We start from the raw sequence: 19,571 nt of genomic DNA, 5'->3' as shown, positions 1-19,571 counted from the left end.
TGACCAGGGGACCTCCGTGAAGTACATGTATCGTGCCTGCATTCTGTATGGAGAACTTGTTGATGCCCCTAAAGTTTACTGGCCCAGTGCTAAAATCACTAGCCATGTCCTGATGTCCAGTGTACACTTCATGCCCTTAATATTATCATTCTCTGTAGTTTTCATTCCATCCAGCCCAGGTGTAAAACGAACTTACTCATTTTATTCACCTCAGAGAGTATCCAACATGGCGCTGACAGTCGTAATGAAAGACAACAAAGACACTGCCAGTTACTACACTACAAAACACTCATGGAGAGGGAAGTGAGTTTGTCAATTTATTCATTTTATTCTTTTGATTTATGAAAATCTCTTTTTGCCTTCCTGCTTACAAGAAGGAAAGTAATAACATTATTATAATGAAACACTCGTGGAAAGTGAAATAGAAACCAGGGAATTAAAAGATGTAAATTTGAATTGGGGATGAAGAAAATTAACTTTGGTTTTACCCATATTGATGTGTGTAAGCACTGTACACTCAGTACTTTCCCGACCTCTGTGAAAAAAATCACATGCATACTACTCGGGTGGTGTTTGAACCCATGACCGTTGCAATTCTAGAGCAGTGTCTTACCATCTAGACCATCGAGATTGCCCAGTAGCTAGAGGCAGTTCGAATCCAGAGACTTGGTGTAAATCTTTCATCATTGAAATCACAGGCATTTGATAGCTGCTTTTGGCACAAATGGGACTGCATAATTGTGCTTACCAGAAAAAGGTTACCAGCCAAACTACCATGTTATATACATGTAGCTGTTTGAAAAGCACAATGTTTTTCACAGAGAAATCTTAGCAGAAACAGAAAGCCCAACCAAATGTCATGTAATGTACAATCGTACATGATCGTACAATGTATCTCTTCTTGTCATGCTTAAGGCAGGTGTATAGTCGGTCGCGGGATGGTCAGGCAATGGAAATCTTGACGCGCGATCCTAAAAAACACAGTTTCTAGTCACCGCTGAGGCATATTAACTGTGTTTTTTATGATCGCCGCGTCAAGATTTCCATCTCGTGACCATCAGGCGACTGACTATAACTAGGCCTTCAAATCAAATCAAATAAATTCCCGAGGTAACATTTTGTTTCTTTTTTGCCCAAGGTACAAGCGAATTTTCTCTGTTGGAGATAAGGGTATAACAACTTATAACCCTAGCACCCTGGAAGTTACAAATCAGGTAAAGTTCACACAAAAAAAACATGTCAAGAAATATTTTCAAAGATGCTTTTTCATTTTGCTCTCTTGAATATTTTCAGTTTGTTGAATTAAAAAGTAACACATTCCTATTTTACCAATCAATTCATTTATGGGCCCAATTTCATGGCTTGCTTACTGTAAGCAAGGAATAAGGCGCTTAATTCAAGCATATTTCACAGGGTGGCGGGAAAGGTTTGCTTGTTCTTGTGCCTTTCCACGTTGCTAGGCATTCTTCGCTTGCACAGCTAGCACAGAAATTTAGGGCTTGCCTTTTTCTGTCAGGGGCAAATAATAGTGACAGCAAGCAGAGAACTTATTGGTAAACAGAGCCATGAAATTGGGCCCAGATGTGATCCAAAAAAATCTTAGTTTGCCCCATTTTGGGAGTCGGTTTCCCCCTTTTACTTTGTAGTGAGTATTTTAGGCGATGGGGGATATGGCTCACATGCTCAACATATCTTCACATGTAATTTGACTTCCAAAATAACAAACCATGGACAGCTAGCATGTGAGGTCAGTCCAAGGGGGTCAATAGACTAGGCCTGGGCGAATTATTTGAATATCCGGTTAATGGCGAATAGGTTTTCCTATCCGTAACCGCGAATGCCTTTTTTTTTCTTAACCGGATATCCGCATAGGGCGCGAATACCTATTTACAAACCGGATAATTCTGTAATTACAACCGAGTAACCGGATATTCTTTAATATCCGCGGACGTCGGGCGACAACTGATATGAATGTTTTGTCTGAATCCTTATGAAACTTCTATTAAGACAGCATAAAACAGCATATATTAAGTATTTAACTATGCTCACCTCCGTGAAGAGTTAAAACAATGACATTTCTGACGTAATTTGTTCAAAGATTACAAAAGTTTTCCTTCACGTAGAGTCAATCACGATCAAAAGAAAAAGCAAATCGCCATCTTTAAATTAGATCCGGTCATTTTTATGAATGAACCGAGTGACACTGTCTAAAACTAATATCAATCCGCCCAAAAGATCTCATTCACAAATGAACAGCGCCCTCTTTTTTTTTTTTTAAACAGCGCCCTCTAGCGGCGAAAAAACTATTCGAATATCCGGTTAATTTCGAATAGTTGGCCAGCGGTATCCGAATAACAAAATTTCACTATTCGCCCAGCACTAGACTTCAATAGACTGATATTTCATCTTGCTCCTCTGCACCACTCTGTTTTCCGCAGTGGGCTTACACAGATTTCTTTGGCATCGCACCAAACACAAAGTCTCAGCAAGTCAACGAGTTTGTGATTAACATCCGCAAGGGCAAGAAGACAGAGTCCATGAGATTCTCTACAGAGTATCGCCCAGATGTCTTAACAGAAGCTTTGGTGAGTTATACTTAAGAATCAGAGTAGGATAATGGCAAGGATGACTTCATTTAACCCTTCTACTGTCTGACCAATTAATGTCATGTGCTTGTTGCTCTCAGCAGTATGTGGTTGATATATGCACTTTATTCAGTGATACATGTACATAAAAAAGGGTTATGATAAATTGATTCAAGTAAATTTTTTGACAAACAGAATCGAACAAACTCTTTCAAGTAGACACAAAAAATACCATCGCAAAAATATGCATGCAATACTATAAAGGTCGTCATACTGAACATTCTCGTATGTTTTTACATGTATGAAATAAAGCAAAATGATAATCAAAATAATTGAACAAAATTGCAGCTTTTAATAAAAACACTACTCTCAGCGTTATTGTTTGGCTTAGTGTAAAAGCTTGTGAATATAAAACCTGAAAATGAAACTTCTGAATATAATTTCTTATTTTGTTAACAGAAATTCCGCAAGGATTTTGCAGGAGGAAATAAGTTTGATGAACCGGTAAGTAAATTAAATATTTCGAGCGAGTCCATTTTTATAGTAAGCAGAATTTATTTGTAGACTGCTTACCAACCATCAGAGCATGCTTACCAACCATAATGACCTGTGGTTACACGGGACCTGTTTTAGGATAAAAATCCACAAGAAGAGATTTATCAGACTGAAAGGCAACATTTGAATAAAAACACAAGACCTTCACAAGTTTACTGGCCTGGTGCTAAATTCACTGGCCTTGGGCCTATGGTCCATGGTAAATTGTAAGCCCTGTTTTCACTTGGATCACTCAGACAGAGTGAAAAGGAACATAATTTCCTCATATCTTTGTGCACAAAACTAGGCACATGTACATGTACACCGCAGCAGTGGCGCGCGGTGCTCAACACCTGTGCGCCTGGTGCACGCCTTAAGTTGTCTATAGTTATTTTTTTAGAAAAGTGTAAGTGACAAAGTTACTTTCCCAACAACTATGGTACTGCGAATCAAACAACCTTTTCAGTGTAAGACGTTATGCAAAAAAGTAGGAAACCAGATTGCACTATAGTTCTTAAACCAGTTTTGTCTTGATCCCTACAGCGCTTCAACGCCTACAAGCACCATTGGTCGGACAACCGCAAGCAGGTCGTCTTAGAGGTGAATGCTTGCGGAGTGGATCAGATTAGTCCCGCTGACAACAAAGTCTTATGTTCTTACTACTACAGAGATATAGAGGGATTCACAGAGGTGAGCCATGGAGAGAATGAAACTGCACTACTTGATTTTTAGAGGAATAATGTTTTATTCCGAAGACATTGCTAATATATTTCATTTTTTTGAAAAAGATTTGTCAGCAAAAATGTCAACAGAAATAGAAAGAAATAGAACGTTTTGTGTTTGTGTTTAGAAATGCGGATACTACGTTAATTTACTTCGTTGGAAAATTTCGTCTCCAAACTTGACTTTTATTTGACCACTTTATGTTTATGGAAGTAGGTAAAATCTTGCGGCCACTAGGTGTATTTTGGTACAAATCGTTACAAAGGGTGAATGTGAAAGTCTTTTAATTATTGACCTTCATTTTAATCTTGAATTCTTTTCATGCAAATTGTAAACATTGATGCAATAGAGTTGCTAAACATTAATGCAGTGTAGTTTGGGAGTTTGAGAATAATTCATCAGTGTGTTGTACATGTAGTTAAAAAAAACCTGGTTTCATCAATCTTTGTTGTTTTTCTATGCAGGTGTCCGGCTACCCAGGTGGTTTTGCCATCATCCATGGCGGTTTCAGCAGACTGGTGAGTTGTCTTTAGGCTATGTTTAAACCAATTGGGTACATATAATGTATGTTTTTGACATACAATAAATTATCGTCAAGCCAGATGTCCTCTCATTCGGATTTTATTTAGGTCATCGTTCAGTTTCAACAATGATCATTATCAGACTCCAATACCTTTTAAAGTCTTTTAAAAAGGCTCTGCTGGTTTTTAAACGTGAGGCCATGGTCACTTTTTGCAACATTTCAATTTGCTTTGTAAGAAGTTCCAGCATAGTTTTTTGTGAGAAGTTTCAGGCGTACAATTTGTGATCGGGGTCCAATTTAATGACTCTGCTTCATGCAAAATTCTGCACGTACAGCACATAATGTAGGTTTATGTGGTTTACAGGGAGCTGTAAGCACAGAATTATGAGGTAAGTAGTGCTGTGAAATTGGGCGTGGCTGTTCAGCAGTTTTCTTCGTTCTTGGTTTCTGCAAAGTTCAGTATATTAATATAATTCCCTTTGGGATATTCTTCAATCTTGTAAATATTACTTGGTTTACAAACAGCACATCTTTGCCTGCGATCGTAAGGAGGAACTGATAAAGAAAGCAGTGGAGTTTGCTGGGACCTACATCGGAGTGACTCTGAGGAAGAGGAAAGAGGCGATCAGCTTTGATCAGAGTATCATTAACAAGATGGGAAAGTACAGGTAAGGACCTTAACCAGACATTAAGAACCAGACCATCAAGAACTCACTCTGTGGCAGTGAAGTTAATATCGAGAAGCCCCCTCGGTTCATCAATGGAAATAGTGGTATCGATCAAGTGAAAATAGTAGTAGCAGTGGATTTTGTCCTCCCCCAGAGAGTAGGAACTAAGCAGGACAGTTCAATTCAGATATAAAAATAGTCTCCAAATTCCAAAAGCTACCCAGCGGCATTTGAAAAAATAGCAAGACAACCTCTTTAAAAAACAAACTACCAGCAAAGTTGATATCATACTCATGGTATAACCACAAACTGAATACACATTGATACCATGCAAAACCCATGTATCTCACTATATTGGCCTGACGCTTTGGCCTTTTTTAGCAGAGTCTTTCTTGTCCTTCGGATGGGACATAAAGCCGTTGGTCCCATGTGTTGTGTAAACGCACGCAAAAGAACCCAGTCAGTCATCAAAAAGATAAGGGGTTCGCCCCGTTGTTCTTGGCTGTGGCTGCTTTATGCGCCGTAGCACCTTGTAAACCCTTATAAGGTGCTAAATTATTGGGTCTCAGAATTCGTCGATGCAATAACCTATCTTTCAGAAAGTTTGTGCATACTCAGCGCCTTGAGTACCTTGTTTGGTAGATACTTGCGCTATATAAGAATTCAGTATTATTATATTATTATGAAGTTCTCTTTCTTTTAGCCTTCAAGAAAGACTCTGCTAGGATCGAAACATCTATACCATTAATACTATGTTGCATTTATACCATACGTTCCTTTTGGCTGGTCAGCAGTTTGTGACAGCTACTTCTATTTCCTCATCTCATTATTATTGTAGTTAGTAGATATGAAACTTCTTTAAAACATATTTTTATAGCAATGATGAAAGCCTGACGTCTCTGGCTGAGTTCAACGTTCAGAAGTGGTCCACACGGTACGCTGACCCAGCAAGAAGAGTTCTCTGTCTGACGGAAACTTGCATCGTAGAACGAGATCCCGCAAGCTACAGTGTAGTCACTGTTAAACCGCTATGCAATGTAAGTACACAGAGTAGTGTAGTTCAGGCTCAAATAGTAATTAAATAATGTACACACTCTGACTTTGCTAGGATGTAGAACAGAGAGCCATGTCAACAGTTTTATTCCACATACTGCATCTCTTTAAAACTTCTTGCCTGGTGCATGTTTCCCTCCATCCTACTGCTCTAAGAGGAACATAAAGTCCTGCTTTCAGCTCCCCATGTTGTTTGCATCTTAAAAATTTTCATCTTTTAGCCCCTTCGGAGAATGGTATTTAGCCTTGTGGGACGAAATTGCTTAAACAAATATGTATATAGGTATTTAAAGGCAGTGGAATACTATTGGTAATTACTCAAAATAATTATTAGCATAAAACCTTTCTTGGTGACGAGTAATGGGGAGAGGTTGATGGTAACAAACATTGTGAGAATTGGCTCCCTCTGAAGTGCCATAGTTTTCGAGAAAGAAGTGATTTTTCACGAATTTGATTTCGAGACCTCAGATTTAGAACTTGAGGTCTCGAAATCAACCATCTAAACGCACACAACTTCGTGTGACAAGGATGTTTTTTTCTTTCATTAATATCTCGCAACTTCGATGACCGATTGAGCTCAAATTTTCACAGGTTTGTTATTGTATGCATATGTTGAGATACACCAACTGTGAAGGCTAGTCTTTGACAATTACCAATAGTGTTCACTGCCTTTAAGAACACTCTCACCAACTGTCACAGACCATAGAAGACTGAGTGAAGTTTTTAAGAACCTTTAAATTATTGTTTTGTCTTTGTTCATTTGTAGGTGTTTGCAATGGTGCGCTGTGAGGGCCAACCCCAGATCTTCTACTTGGAGTCCATAAAAGGCACAGTAACTAAGTACTCATCTACAGACCGGTAACGTAAACTTATTTTTTCCTATAGCTAATCTCCTGGTTTATTACAATTTTTCTTAGAAAAGTTTCAAATATTCTTACTTAAAAAAATTCTTAGGTTGAAAAATCTGTTTTCAGAGTGGTTGAAGTTTTCGCGATTAAACTTTCACAGGTTAGTTCGATTTGTTATACTACATATAGTTAGCATGAAAAGAATCGAGCGGTTCCCCAAACCAAAGGTTATATATCCCTGTAAGTTGTAAATTTCTCTCTTAATCCAGAGATAATCTTATAGCGAGTGTATTGGACGGCGTTCGTGCAAGTGGAAATCGTGACGTCTGTGTAAAGATGCTTCTGACGGACCGCGGGCTGAGACAAGATCCTTTATACGTCCCAGTAGAAGAAGAAGTGGAATCCAACTGTTTACGCTTTCTGGCTCAACCTCCAAGTAAGAAAGAATTGGTTCTAGGCAGAAAAGATACTGTAGATTTAATAGCTCTCTAAGGGCCTCGTGTCACACAAGGCAACTTTTACAGGCGACCAACTGCGTTGATTGCTACAGAACAATTTGTTTCAATCTCCAAGGCAGTGGACGCTATTGGTATCTACTCAAAATAATTGTCATAAAACCTTTCTTTATCACTTGTAGTGGGGAGAGGTTGATAGTATAAAACATTGTGAGAAACAGCTCCCTCTGAAGTGACATACATTGCGAGACAGAAGTAATTTCAACAAATTTGATTTGAGACCTCAGATTTAGAATTTGAGGTCTAACAACTTCGACTACCAATTGAGCTCAAATTTACACGGGTTTGTTATTTTATGCATATATTGTGATACACCAACTGTGAAGGCTAGTTTTTGACAATTACCAATAGTGTCCAATGTCTTTAACACTCCAATATGAATGCCTTTCTTCTTTGAGATTGACTGAAACTGGTTGCCTGTATGCTCTGATCGTCATCAAGAGAATGCTTGTCTTTGCTGCTTGAAGCTGCTTAAGATGAGTCAGGGTTAACCAAGACCAAGTGCAGCACCAGTCACAAACTATTAACATCTGAATGCATCTTGGCTGGTACCCAAAAAAAGCCTGTAAGCATTAAAACTTGCTAAGCAGAGAAAAATTCCATAAAGGTTTCATGTTGCGAATGGTGCCCCACTCATATATTGCTTAGCAAAGAACTTAGCAAAGCAGTATTATCTGCTTGACAGCTTTGTGAAATTGGGCCCTGCCGACGAGGCAGATTGTAGCTTTACCTCTTCACTTCTTTACAGGAAACTATGGGCAATCCCTGTTGTGCCAAAAATCTGATAGAAGTTCTGAGCAAAGTTACACAAATGGCGAAATAGAGATGACTCTAGTTAAACAGCTTATCAATAAACTAATATTTCCGATGTTTATTTTTTTTCCAGACAATAACTTCCACCAAGCTGTAGTGCGATTTAACAACAACGTATCATACAGCGGGTTACTTCATGCAGTCACACAAGATGTAAGTAACGTTTGTTTAAAAACTTGTTAGGTGCAGAGCAAGAAAGCAATTTTTATGCATGGGTCATGAACAATAAAATGTAATTTATTGATTTACATGACATTATCTCCCATTATGTATACTAGCTTCCCATCCTATGGTATTGAACCACATCCATCTCTTCAACACTTGTTTTATTTATTTTCAGCTTTAACTGTACTGCCATCTTGTCACTTTTATTACAAATTTGTTGTGTCATGTATTATGTCCGTCTGTCTGTCTGTCTGTCTGTCTGTCTGTCTGTCTGTCTGTCTGTCTGGTTGTCTTGTTTTCTTGTCTGTCTGACTGTTTTTTAAAAGCTTATGCTTACCAAGACGGCCTGTACTCTATGTATTTATTCAGGTTTACTCTTACTAAAAGTCGTTGTGTCATGCATTATGTTCATCTGTCCTTCTGTCTGTTCGTCTGTCTGTCTGTCTGTCTGTCTGTCTGTTTGTCTCGTTTTCTTGTCTGTCTGGCTGTTTTTTTCAAGCTTATGCTTATCAAGACGGCCTGTACTCTAGATATTTATTCAGGTTTACTCTTACTAAAAGTAGTTGAGTCATGCATTATGTTCATCTGTCCTTCTGTCTGTTCGTCTGTCTGTGTGTCTGTCTGTCTGGTTGTCTTGTTTTCTTGTCTGTCTGGCTGTTTTTTATAAGCTTATGCATACCAAACGGCCCTGTACTCTATGTATTTATTCATGTTTACTCTTACTTAAAGAAATGTTTTGCTTTACTCCCTAATACATGTGCATGTAACTGTTGTTATTCTTTTATGAGAGTTTGAAATAAATGTATTCTTGAATTGAGTTGAATTGAATTTGAATTGAAGGAAAAGTGAATTAATTTCTGGCCTTTTTTTGGGCCCTCTGAACCCAATTGTATGGAACTGCTTAAGCAGAAGATGGTGTTATAGAAAGGTTTGCGTTAACACCATGTAATGACGATCTCTAATGAGTTGGGGTGGTTCTGAAAAGAACCGTTGGTTTCAACTCTTGAAAACAGGAGTTGAAACCAACGGTTCTTTTCAGAACCACCCCAACTCATTAGAGATAGTCATTACATGGTGTTAACGCAAACCTTTCTATATCGTATTTCCACCATGCAAAGTTTCAAATCCTACAGACAGAAACTGTTGCTTAGATTTTTTTTGCTAAGGTAAAATAAGCAACTTTTATGATTTCTTTTGTTGCAGAGCTTCTTTGCCGAGAATAAAGAGAAGTTGATCAGAGGAGCCATCACAGCAATCTTAGCTAGAGAGGGTAAATATTGCTCCATTTTGCCTTTTTTTTATCAAGGTGTTAAAGCCATTATACACTTTTGGAACAGAAAAAAAATAAAAGTTCTCAGATTTACAAGTAACTTACAGGGTGTACAGAAGGTCATGGTGAAAGACTTCTCTTGAAATATTATTCCATGAAATGCTTTACTTTTTGAGAAAATATTAAAACAATTATCAATTCGAGAATTATGGATTTATTTTAAACACATGTCATGACACGGCGAAACGTGGAAACAAGGGTGGGTTTTCCCGTTATTTTCTCCCGACTCCGATGACCGATTGAGCCTAAACTTTCACAGGTTTGTTATTTTATATATAAGTTGGGATACACGAAGTGTGGGCCTTTGGACAACACTGTTTACCGAAAATGTCCAATGGCTTTAAGGTGTGGCCGGTCATGGACGAGCGGATAAGAGAATCAAACTCGAGCTCTGATGTTTCTGATCAGCAGAGTGTGGGTCTGAGTCCCAGTCGTGACACTTGTGTCCTTAAAGGAACATGTTGCCTTGGAACGGTCGAGTTGGTCTTTGAAAAGCGTTCTCTGTAACCGTTTGTTATAAAATGCATATGGTTAGAAAGATGTTTTAAAAGTAGAATACAATGATCTACACAAAAATGCCTCGAAATTGCGTGGTTTTCTTTTTACCTCGTCGACTAACACGGTCGCCATTTATGGGAGTCAGATTTTTGACTCCCATAAATGGCCGACCGTGTTAGTTAGCACAGTAAAAGGAAAACCACGCAATTTCGAAGCAAACTTGTGTGGATCATTATATTCTACTTTTAAAGCATCTTTCTAACCATATGCATTTCATAACAAACGGTTTTAAACGCTTTTTATAGGGCAACGTGTTCCTTTAAGCAATACTTGTCTGATCCAACTATAACGGTCCTACTATTCTGACTTTTGAGACACTCCCTGAATGGCTTGGCTTGAATTTTTTTCAGGGAATTTTGGCAAAACTTGTTCTTTTGTTGTGATTTACAGAGGATCCTGTGACGATGCCCGTGGTTGAAGTTGAAGCAATATTCCAAGCACTGCGACGATTGGTTGCTTCCAAGGCCGGCTTCATGGCTTTCACATCATTACCAAAGTATGCAAATTTATTCATATATTCATATATTAATTCATGTATTCATATATTCCTGTGTTACTGTAGTCATTTGACAACTGACAGCATTTTATAGAATCACACTTTCAAGTAACTATTAAAACCCTTACTGTATGTTGCAAGATATAACAGGGGTAGAAAGAGGCTAGGTTTGGTTGCCCTCTAAAAAAAAACAAATCTTTGTTTTAGCTATTCAACCCTAGTGCATTTTCAAATATCAATCTCTGTTGTTTTGAATAATATGTGCATTTCGCAAGCATGCATCGTGTGGTAAATGTACCAAGGCGTTTTCTCCTTGTTATAGGGCACCTACATGAATATGTCTATTTTAAAGGTGCACCGAGACATTTGCCTCTGTTACCCCTGTGAAGTATCTGGCATGCTTTATAATCTATACTCACTTCAACTTTGACTGAACCAATTTGTTATTTATATTCAGGTTCCGTGAGCGAGTAGGTTTGAAAGTGATCAAAGTGATGAAGAGACAGGATGACTTGGCCATTCACGCTGCCATCGATACGCTGTGTGCATTAATGCAGGTAAGATAGACTCTCTCTCCAGCCTAAACACGTCAATGCAGTCATTTCACGCTGCCATCGATACGCTGTGTGCATTAATGCAGGTAAGATAGACTCTCTCTCCAGCCTAAACACGTCAATACAGTCATTTCACGCTGCCATCGATACGCTGTGTGCATTAATGCAGGTAAGATAGACTCTCTCTCCAGCCTAAACACATCAATGCAGTCATTTCACGCTGCCATCGATACGCTGTGTGCATTAATGCAGGTAAGATAGACTCTCTCCAGCCTAAACACGTCAATGCAGTCATTTCACGCTGCCATCGATACGCTGTGTGCATTAATGCAGGTAAGATAGACTCTCTCTCCAGCCTAAACACATCAATGCAGTCATTTCACGCTGCCATCGATACGCTGTGTGCATTAATGCAGGTAAGATAGACTCTCTCTCCAGCCTAAACACGTCAATGCAGTCATTTCACGCTGCCATCGATACGCTGTGTGCGTTAATGCAGGTAAGATAGACTCTCTCTCCAGCCTAAACACATCAATGCAGTCATTTCACGCTGCCATCGATACGCTGTGTGCATTAATGCAGGTAAGATAGACTCTCTCTCCAGCCTAAACACGTCAATGCAGTCATTTCACGCTGCCATCGATACGCTGTGTGCATTAATGCAGGTAAGATAGACTCTCTCTCCAGCCTAAACACGTCAATGCAGTCATTTCACGCTGCCATCGATACGCTGTGTGCGTTAATGCAGGTAAGATAGACTCTCTCTCCAGCCTAAACACGTCAATGCAGTCATTTCACGCTGCCATCGATACGCTGTGTGCATTAATGCAGGTAAGATAGACTCTCTCTCCAGCCTAAACACGTCAATGCAGTCATTTCACGCTGCCATCGATACGCTGTGTGCATTAATGCAGGTAAGATAGACTCTCTCTCCAGCCTAAACACGTCAATGCAGTCATTTCACGCTGCCATCGATACGCTGTGTGCGTTAATGCAGGTAAGATAGACTCTCTCTCCAGCCTAAACACATCAATGCAGTCATTTCACGCTGCCATCGATACGCTGTGTGCATTAATGCAGGTAAGATAGACTCTCTCTCCAGCCTAAACACATCAATGCAGTCGTGGAAGTGGACCAACTTACCTAAAGATCTTTACTTGCTCCATACACTCCTACTAGAAACCTCTGTTCAGCTAACAAAGACCCCCTGGCGATCCCTAATATTACCCGTTGAACATTATGGTCATCGTAGTTTTCAATTTGCTGCGCCTCATTTATGGAACAATCTCCTTCCACACATCAAACAAGAAAAGAGACTTAATTCTTGTCTTTTTAAAAAATTTTCTTATTTTGTTTTAGCCGATGCACGATGACTACGACCTGAGACAAGAACAACTCAACAAATCATCTCTCCTTTCCTCCAAGAAGTTCTTGGAAAGTCTTCTAGAACTCTTCAGCTTGCATGTGGTACGTAACAAATAGACCCCTTTATTTAGAGCCGTAATGGCTGAGGTCAAAGTGCACAAGTGTTTTTTTTTTAGCTTTTGTTTTTTCTTGTTGATTGTTTGTTTGTTGTTTATTTGTTGGTGTATATATATATTTTGTAGTTGTTCTTGAGGGGAGTAGGGGTTGATGTTGGGCAGGGGTGAGCAGTTAATAGTTTGTAAATGGCATGAAACAAGAAGTTATGTCATAAGATTGCTGTACCACGGTTTTTTTTTCCATTTTATTTGCTTCAGAGAAATTTAAACCATTTGTGTTTTTCTTTCAGAACCGAGGGACCGGTGCACTTGTGATAACTTCCTTGCTAGATTTCTTGACCTTTGCACTCTGCGCCCCGTACAGCGAGACAACAGACGGTACGCTGTTCGACTCACTGCTAGAACTGGTCGCCAGTCAGGGTCGGGTCTTGTTCAGGTTATTCCAGGTACGTACAGTTCATCTGGTTTCCCGACTCCAAGTCAAGGATTGTGTGAAAAACATAGGCACCAGACCGGACTTTTATGCGGTTCTGCACTTTGGATTTCACAGATGTTAATAAAGATCAATCTTTGTAGCCGTCATGCGCAAGTACTGAGCAAGACACCTTATTTACTTAAAAAGTTAAAAGGTTTTCCAAAACCTTGTGCTTTGAGCGTACAAGCTAAGTCTACTTGGCACGCAGTGCTTGTGGGTACAAGCTAAACAAGATTTGCCTATAGGAAACAAAACAAATTGTAACCAAGAGCCCTGGGTAATTTTTATATCATCATATGTGAAGTCTTGCTTCAAATATTTGGGCCAATTAAAGGAACACGTTACCTTGGATCGGTCGAGTTGGTCCTTGAAAATCATTCTGTAACCGTTTGTTGTAAAATGTGTATGGTTAGAAAGATATTGTAAGAGTAGAATACAATGATCTACACAAATATGCCTCGAAATTGCGTGGTTTTCTTTTTACCCTGTCGACTAACGCGGTCGGCCATTTGTGGGAGTCAAAATTTGGACTCCCATAAATGGCCGACCGTGATAGTTCGCGACGTAAAAGGAAAACCGGGCAGTTTCGAGTGATACTTGTGTGGATCCTTATATTCTACTTTTAAAACATCTTTCTAACCATATGCATTTCATAACAAACGGTTTCAAACGCTTTTAATAGACCAACTCCGATCCAAGGCAACGTGTTCCTTTAACCTAAAATTTGATTGACATTCACAAGACGGAACTCTTGCATTTTTTTGCTTTTTCACAGCATCCTTCCATGACTGTAGTGAAAGGTGCAGGACTTGTCATGAAAGCTATCATTGAGGTAAGCTCTTCTTTTGTTCGATCTTGACTTTGCATCCCTGTCCAGCAAGGCAACCCACGGAAGTTGGCAAACCTACCAGTCCTTTTAGAAGGCCAGTTTTTGTTTGAGCCTGGTTCATATTTGGAAAGCACAATTTTGTTTGTGTGACAGCAGACAAAACAAAAAAGCACATGCTGTGTTGCTGCTGTTTCCAATTGGCTTAATGTTAGGGTAATCGTTTGGTATTTGTCAACGTTATGCTGATTTTACATGCAAGATTATCGAGAGTTATTTTTAGCCAGCCTCCCGAGGCAGGTTCCAGAGATGGCGTCCAAATTTGTTTTTGTTCAACCCCCAAAGCATTTTTATCCTTACTTATCTATTGATTTATTATAAGTTGGTGACCAGAGTGCTTTATGAGCTGTATACAAGCTTTGTTGTTTTCCAAAAAAATATTTGGGTAACCTGGCGATGGTCTAAGGAATGATGATATAAAAGGCCGAATTACAGTGACCCCACTGTGGGACACGGTGACAATAACCGGTGAAGCGAATAATTGATAAACTTCTGACCTCGGACCGTCATCTGGAAGAGTTACAATCAGGAATTCTTAGGGCTAGATAGCTCAGTTGGTAGATTGCTGGCACGTTAATCTTGAGGTCGTTGGTTCAAATCTAGTAAATTTTTCTTTGTTCAACCCCAAATCATTTTTTTTTTTTATCTAATAATTAATTTATTTTTATAGGGGGTGGGGGGAAGGATGACCAAAGTGATTTTTTAGCTGATTTTTTGTATTCCGAAAAATTATTAGGGTTACCTGATGATGGTCTGAGGGATGATGATATAAAAGGCCGAATTACAGTGACCCCACTGTGGGACACGGTGACAATAACCGGTGAAGCGAATAATTGACAAACTTCTGACCTTAGACTGTCATCTGGAAGGGTTACGTTCTGGAACGATTCTTTAGTTCTTAGGGCTGTGCATGTTAGAGGATTTTTTAAAACAAGTTTATAAGGAGACCGCCAACATAGGGCTAGATAGCTCAGTTTGTATAGTGCTGGCATGTTAATGTGGAGGTAGATGGTTCAAATCCCGTTCTTGTCAATTATTTTCTATTCAAATCCAAAATTATTTCAAATTGACCCAGTCAGTTTCCCTTGTGGTTTATTATTTCCTTAAGGTGATCATCTGGCTGCTACTTCCCAGGTTTTATCATGAACTTGGGTGTACTCCCTCAGTTTTATCATGAACTTGGGTGTAATCCCTGGCTACACAGTAGCTAACGGTTGTATGGCTTCTGACTGGCATCCTTAACAAAGATATTTACAAATTAGGGAAACTGCCATCATTAGGGCTAGATATAGTTCAGTTGGTAGAGCGCCAGCATGTTAAACCTGAGGTCACTGGCTCAAGCCAAAATCATTTAAACATTTACTCTGTCAGTTTCACTTGTTTATAACTTGATGGTGGAAGGAGTGGTTAGCACTAATCTTTAATTGGCACAAAATATAGTGCTTGGAAGATATCAGTGCGAGCAAAAATAATTTGGTATTCACATCGTTGCACTGGTTTCCCTTGTGGTTAATTACTTGCTAGTTATTTAATTCATAAACAGTTCATGAGCATTTCTCATCTTCGTTCCTTCCTGTAGGAGGGAGATATGGAAATTGCAGCCAAGATGCAGGAGCTTGCTCTGGCTGAGGGCGCTCTACCAAGGCATCTCCATGTTGCAATGTTCACTTCAAGCACGGACACGCGGATGCTCACCAACAGGTAGTGAACAACGCCCATTTATATTGTAAAGCCTGGTTCACAAATTCTATAGTTTTGTTTAAGTTTGTACATTATTGTCAATTTATGAATATATTTTTAGAGCATACTGATCGAAACGTCGAGTTAACCCAACGGTTCTTTTCAGAACCACCCCAACTCATTTAGAGATTGTTATTACATGGTGTTACCGCAAACTCTTCTATATATATTTTTAATTTTGTTCAATTTTTTTTTTACACCACATCAGGCAACTGAGTCGTCACCTTGTTGCATTATGGGTAACAGGTAATCCGACTGCACTTGGACTCCTCAAACGCATTCTGGTAAGGACCCTAATGGTGATAGTGTCCGATGGTGATCTTTAGTCATGAATTGACTTCCTGTTTTTGCAATAAACATTATGTTCACCCTTTGTCAGTATTTTCATTTGATAATACCATGTATAGATTATGTCTGGGGAATGAAGTATATCAGGAAGATATTGCTTAAAACTGTTTTTGATTTTGTCATGATTTTTTTTCTTTTTCTTTTTTTCTTTTTTTTCTACATTAATCACACAAACTACATATGTAGAAATAACACAAGTAATTATACAAATCTATAGAAATACATTGAAATTCATAAATTCAAGAATATTGCACACAATTTTCAAATGATAATAACGGAAGGGCAGTAAGCAAATAATAGCTAACAAGGTAAAATATAATTGTGGATTACAGATTGATATTCATGGGATATGTTGCTTAAATCTGTTTTTGCCTTTCTTTTTTGTGACAGCCGGCTGGCCTTCTGTTTTACCTAGACTCCGAAGAGAAAGTTCCTGAGAAGGAGAGAGACTTGATTCATATGAGAGACAATCTCAAGATGGCCCAGGTATGGCACCGCAGTATTTCTTGTAGTCTCCAAACAATCTTACAATGTAATAGATGTTAACCTAGGGTAAAGATTATAACTTTTTTATAAAGAAACTGGATACTATTGGTAATTGTCAAAGACTAATCTTCACAGTTGCTGTATCTTAACATATGCTTAAAATAACAAACCCAAAATTTGAGCTCAATCGGTCATCAAACTTGCGAGATAATAATGAAAGAAAAAACACCCTTGTCACAGGAAGTTGTGTGCAGTTAGATGCTTAATTTCGAGACCTCAAGTTCTAAACTTGAGGTCTCGAAATCAACATCGTGGAAACTAACTTCTTTCCCAAGCTGTTTCTCACAATGTTTTATATCTATCAACCTCTTCCCGTTACTCGTAATCAAGAAAGGTTTTATGATGTTAATTATTTTTAGTAACTACCAATAGTATCCACTGCCTTTAACCCTAACACTAATTTGTGTAAAAGGTTCTGGACACTATTGGTAATCAGTCAAACTAGTTGTTAGCATAAAAATTAACTTTGTTTTTCGTTTGAACATTTTGTTTTGACAGGATCAATCAGGCAAGTCTAATCGCAGTCTCCAATGGCACCAGATTGAGACAACGTTACTTCATTGGAAACAGCGCATCGGCAAAGCAGAAAAGAAACAAGATGTGAGTTCACATCGTTTTTAATTTTTTGTTAAAACTTTATTTTAAATATTTGGTTTGAGCTATCTATTGTCTAGTATTTCCTAGATTAGGTGGCTATGTTTTTAGGGAGCATTTATTTATGCTGATTAATAACAGAATTTTTGCTAACAATCAAATGAGCGAATCCTGCTTAGTTTACCAGACTCTTTTGAGCAAATGTTTTGTTTTTTTTGGGTGAGAAAGAAATGAATCTAACACTTTAAGGCTAGATTTTTCTGCATTAAAAAGTCGAAGACCTAGAAGCACTGAATCAAAACTGCTTTGAAATCAGGGTGCACTTGTTTTTTTCTGATTAAACAGCTCTGTGAAATTGGGCCCAAGGCTCTTAGAGGGCACAAGGATTTAGCTTGAATTGAACACAACTGCTGCGTCCTATGACACAAAATTTACTGATTTAGTTCATTGCATCACTGTGGATGCTTAAAACCAGAATCTCTTTCTGGAAAGGTTTGCGGTAATACCATGGAATGACTATCTCTAATGAGTTGGGGTGGTTCTGAAAAGAACCTTTGGTTTTCAAGGAGTTGAAACCAACGGTTCTTTTCAGAACCACCCCAGCTCATTATAATAGTAATAATAATCTCATTAAAGATAGTCATTACATAGTGTTACCGCAAACCTTTCCATGTATCGTATTTCCACCATGCAAAGTTTCAAATCCTACAGAATCTCTTTCTTTCCTCAAAATGTTTGCACCCCAGCCAAAATATCATCACAAATCTTGTTCATTTGAAACTAATTCTCATTTCATTCATTTGTCCATCATTATCTGACAGTCATTTATAATGTAATTCCATCGCTTGCTGGACATCATTTTGTCATCAAATTGAAATGATATCCCTCTCTTTCCCCCACTCCTCCTTTTTCCCCCGAAATCATCAACGAATGTAACTCTCTGCCTCTCCATCATCGCTTTCCTCTCTAAAGCCTATCCTGGTAAGTCTATTTAAGAAAAAGCATTTGAGACCTTATCGTAAATACTCTGTGCGAGCGCATTAACAGGTCTGGGTACTTTTTATAGGACACAAAGTACGATGTCCACAGATTTACACCAAACTCACACAGTTTGAAGGTAATGATGGTGGAAAGCTTCCCTTAAACATTACTCGCTGAGGTGCTGTAGTTTTTTAGAATTGAGTAAAACAAGTCACAACAACAATTTTAGCATTTAAAACATATTTTCGTGACATTGTTATACTCATTTCTAAAACACTACCGCTCTTCTACAAGTAAAATTTTAAGGTAAGCTTTCTACTATCATAATCTTCAAATGGTGTACATTGTAAGTTTAGTGTAAATCTGTGGACATTGTTACAAAAAGTACCCAAATTCTTAAAGCGTTGAATGAGGTGCATGCTGGTCAAAGCTAGCAATTAATCCTGACCAGTATGCACCTCATTCAAGAGTTAAGGCTTGCAAAATGGGTATTTGCGAAAAAGTCCATGGTGCAAGTTTGACTGCGAACTTAGACCTCTGCTAAACGGGTATTTGCGAAAAGGTCCATGGTGCAAGTTTGACTGCGAACTTAGACCTCTGCTAAATGGGTATTTGCGAAAAGGTCCATGGTGCAAGTTTGACTGCGAACTTAAGTTCTCTGCTCAGTTTCGAACAGTAGCAGGTTTTTCCCCCTATGTTTTTCTTTTGAAAACTTTGAAAATCTGTATACGAGTATAACTAGTAGATTGAAAGCCAGCTTGGTTTGTATTTGCTTAACTTAAACCTTGTTATTGACTAGTCACCAAGATGGAGCTAGTCTCTGCATAAAGGCGCTTCGCTGGTGACCAATATACTTTTTGAGATACGGTGGACACTGTAAAGATTGCACTCTATGTTTTGTCATCTCTCCCTGATTCAGTAGAAAGTTCTCCCTGAGTGTTGTATAAAATCTCCCTGATTGCAAGATGGAAATGTTGGCAACCCTGGAGTAAACAGACAGATTTATCCCAAATAAAAAAATAATGTGTCCACCATACCTCTCTATGGCTGATTGCGCTATTGTATGGTAAATCAATAAATCCATTCAAATTTTTTTTATAGCAAACTTGAGTTGTTTTAGTAGCTGCTGCTTTACTGCCAGTCAGTCAATAGTTG

General features: G+C 38.6%; 1 protein-coding gene across 2 annotated transcripts in view; it reads left to right on the top strand.

Annotated features, from left to right (window-relative positions):
- LOC139939780 (dnaJ homolog subfamily C member 13-like) overlaps positions 1–19,571 on the top strand; it is a 51,492-nt gene that overhangs the window by 2,209 nt on the left and 29,712 nt on the right. For both annotated transcript variants that reach the window (XM_071935896.1, XM_071935895.1), the window contains exons 2-22: positions 215–303; positions 1,139–1,214; positions 2,439–2,585; positions 3,045–3,089; positions 3,663–3,809; positions 4,307–4,360; positions 4,891–5,033; positions 5,911–6,070; positions 6,853–6,944; positions 7,204–7,370; positions 8,336–8,415; positions 9,631–9,697; positions 10,706–10,811; positions 11,269–11,368; positions 12,725–12,832; positions 13,137–13,292; positions 14,097–14,153; positions 15,787–15,908; positions 16,156–16,231; positions 16,686–16,781; positions 17,340–17,441. In XM_071935896.1, coding sequence (XP_071791997.1) covers positions 227–303; positions 1,139–1,214; positions 2,439–2,585; positions 3,045–3,089; positions 3,663–3,809; positions 4,307–4,360; positions 4,891–5,033; positions 5,911–6,070; positions 6,853–6,944; positions 7,204–7,370; positions 8,336–8,415; positions 9,631–9,697; positions 10,706–10,811; positions 11,269–11,368; positions 12,725–12,832; positions 13,137–13,292; positions 14,097–14,153; positions 15,787–15,908; positions 16,156–16,231; positions 16,686–16,781; positions 17,340–17,441 — 2,178 coding nt within the window. In that variant the 5' untranslated portion in view covers positions 215–226. The remainder of the gene's footprint in view (positions 1–214; positions 304–1,138; positions 1,215–2,438; positions 2,586–3,044; positions 3,090–3,662; positions 3,810–4,306; positions 4,361–4,890; positions 5,034–5,910; positions 6,071–6,852; positions 6,945–7,203; positions 7,371–8,335; positions 8,416–9,630; positions 9,698–10,705; positions 10,812–11,268; positions 11,369–12,724; positions 12,833–13,136; positions 13,293–14,096; positions 14,154–15,786; positions 15,909–16,155; positions 16,232–16,685; positions 16,782–17,339; positions 17,442–19,571) is intronic.

The sequence above is a fragment of the Asterias amurensis genome, chromosome 7 (genome assembly GCF_032118995.1).
Source record: "Asterias amurensis chromosome 7, ASM3211899v1".
NCBI classification, from domain to species: Eukaryota; Metazoa; Echinodermata; class Asteroidea; order Forcipulatida; family Asteriidae; genus Asterias; species Asterias amurensis.
This window is presented reverse-complemented; position numbering and strand designations above follow the sequence as displayed.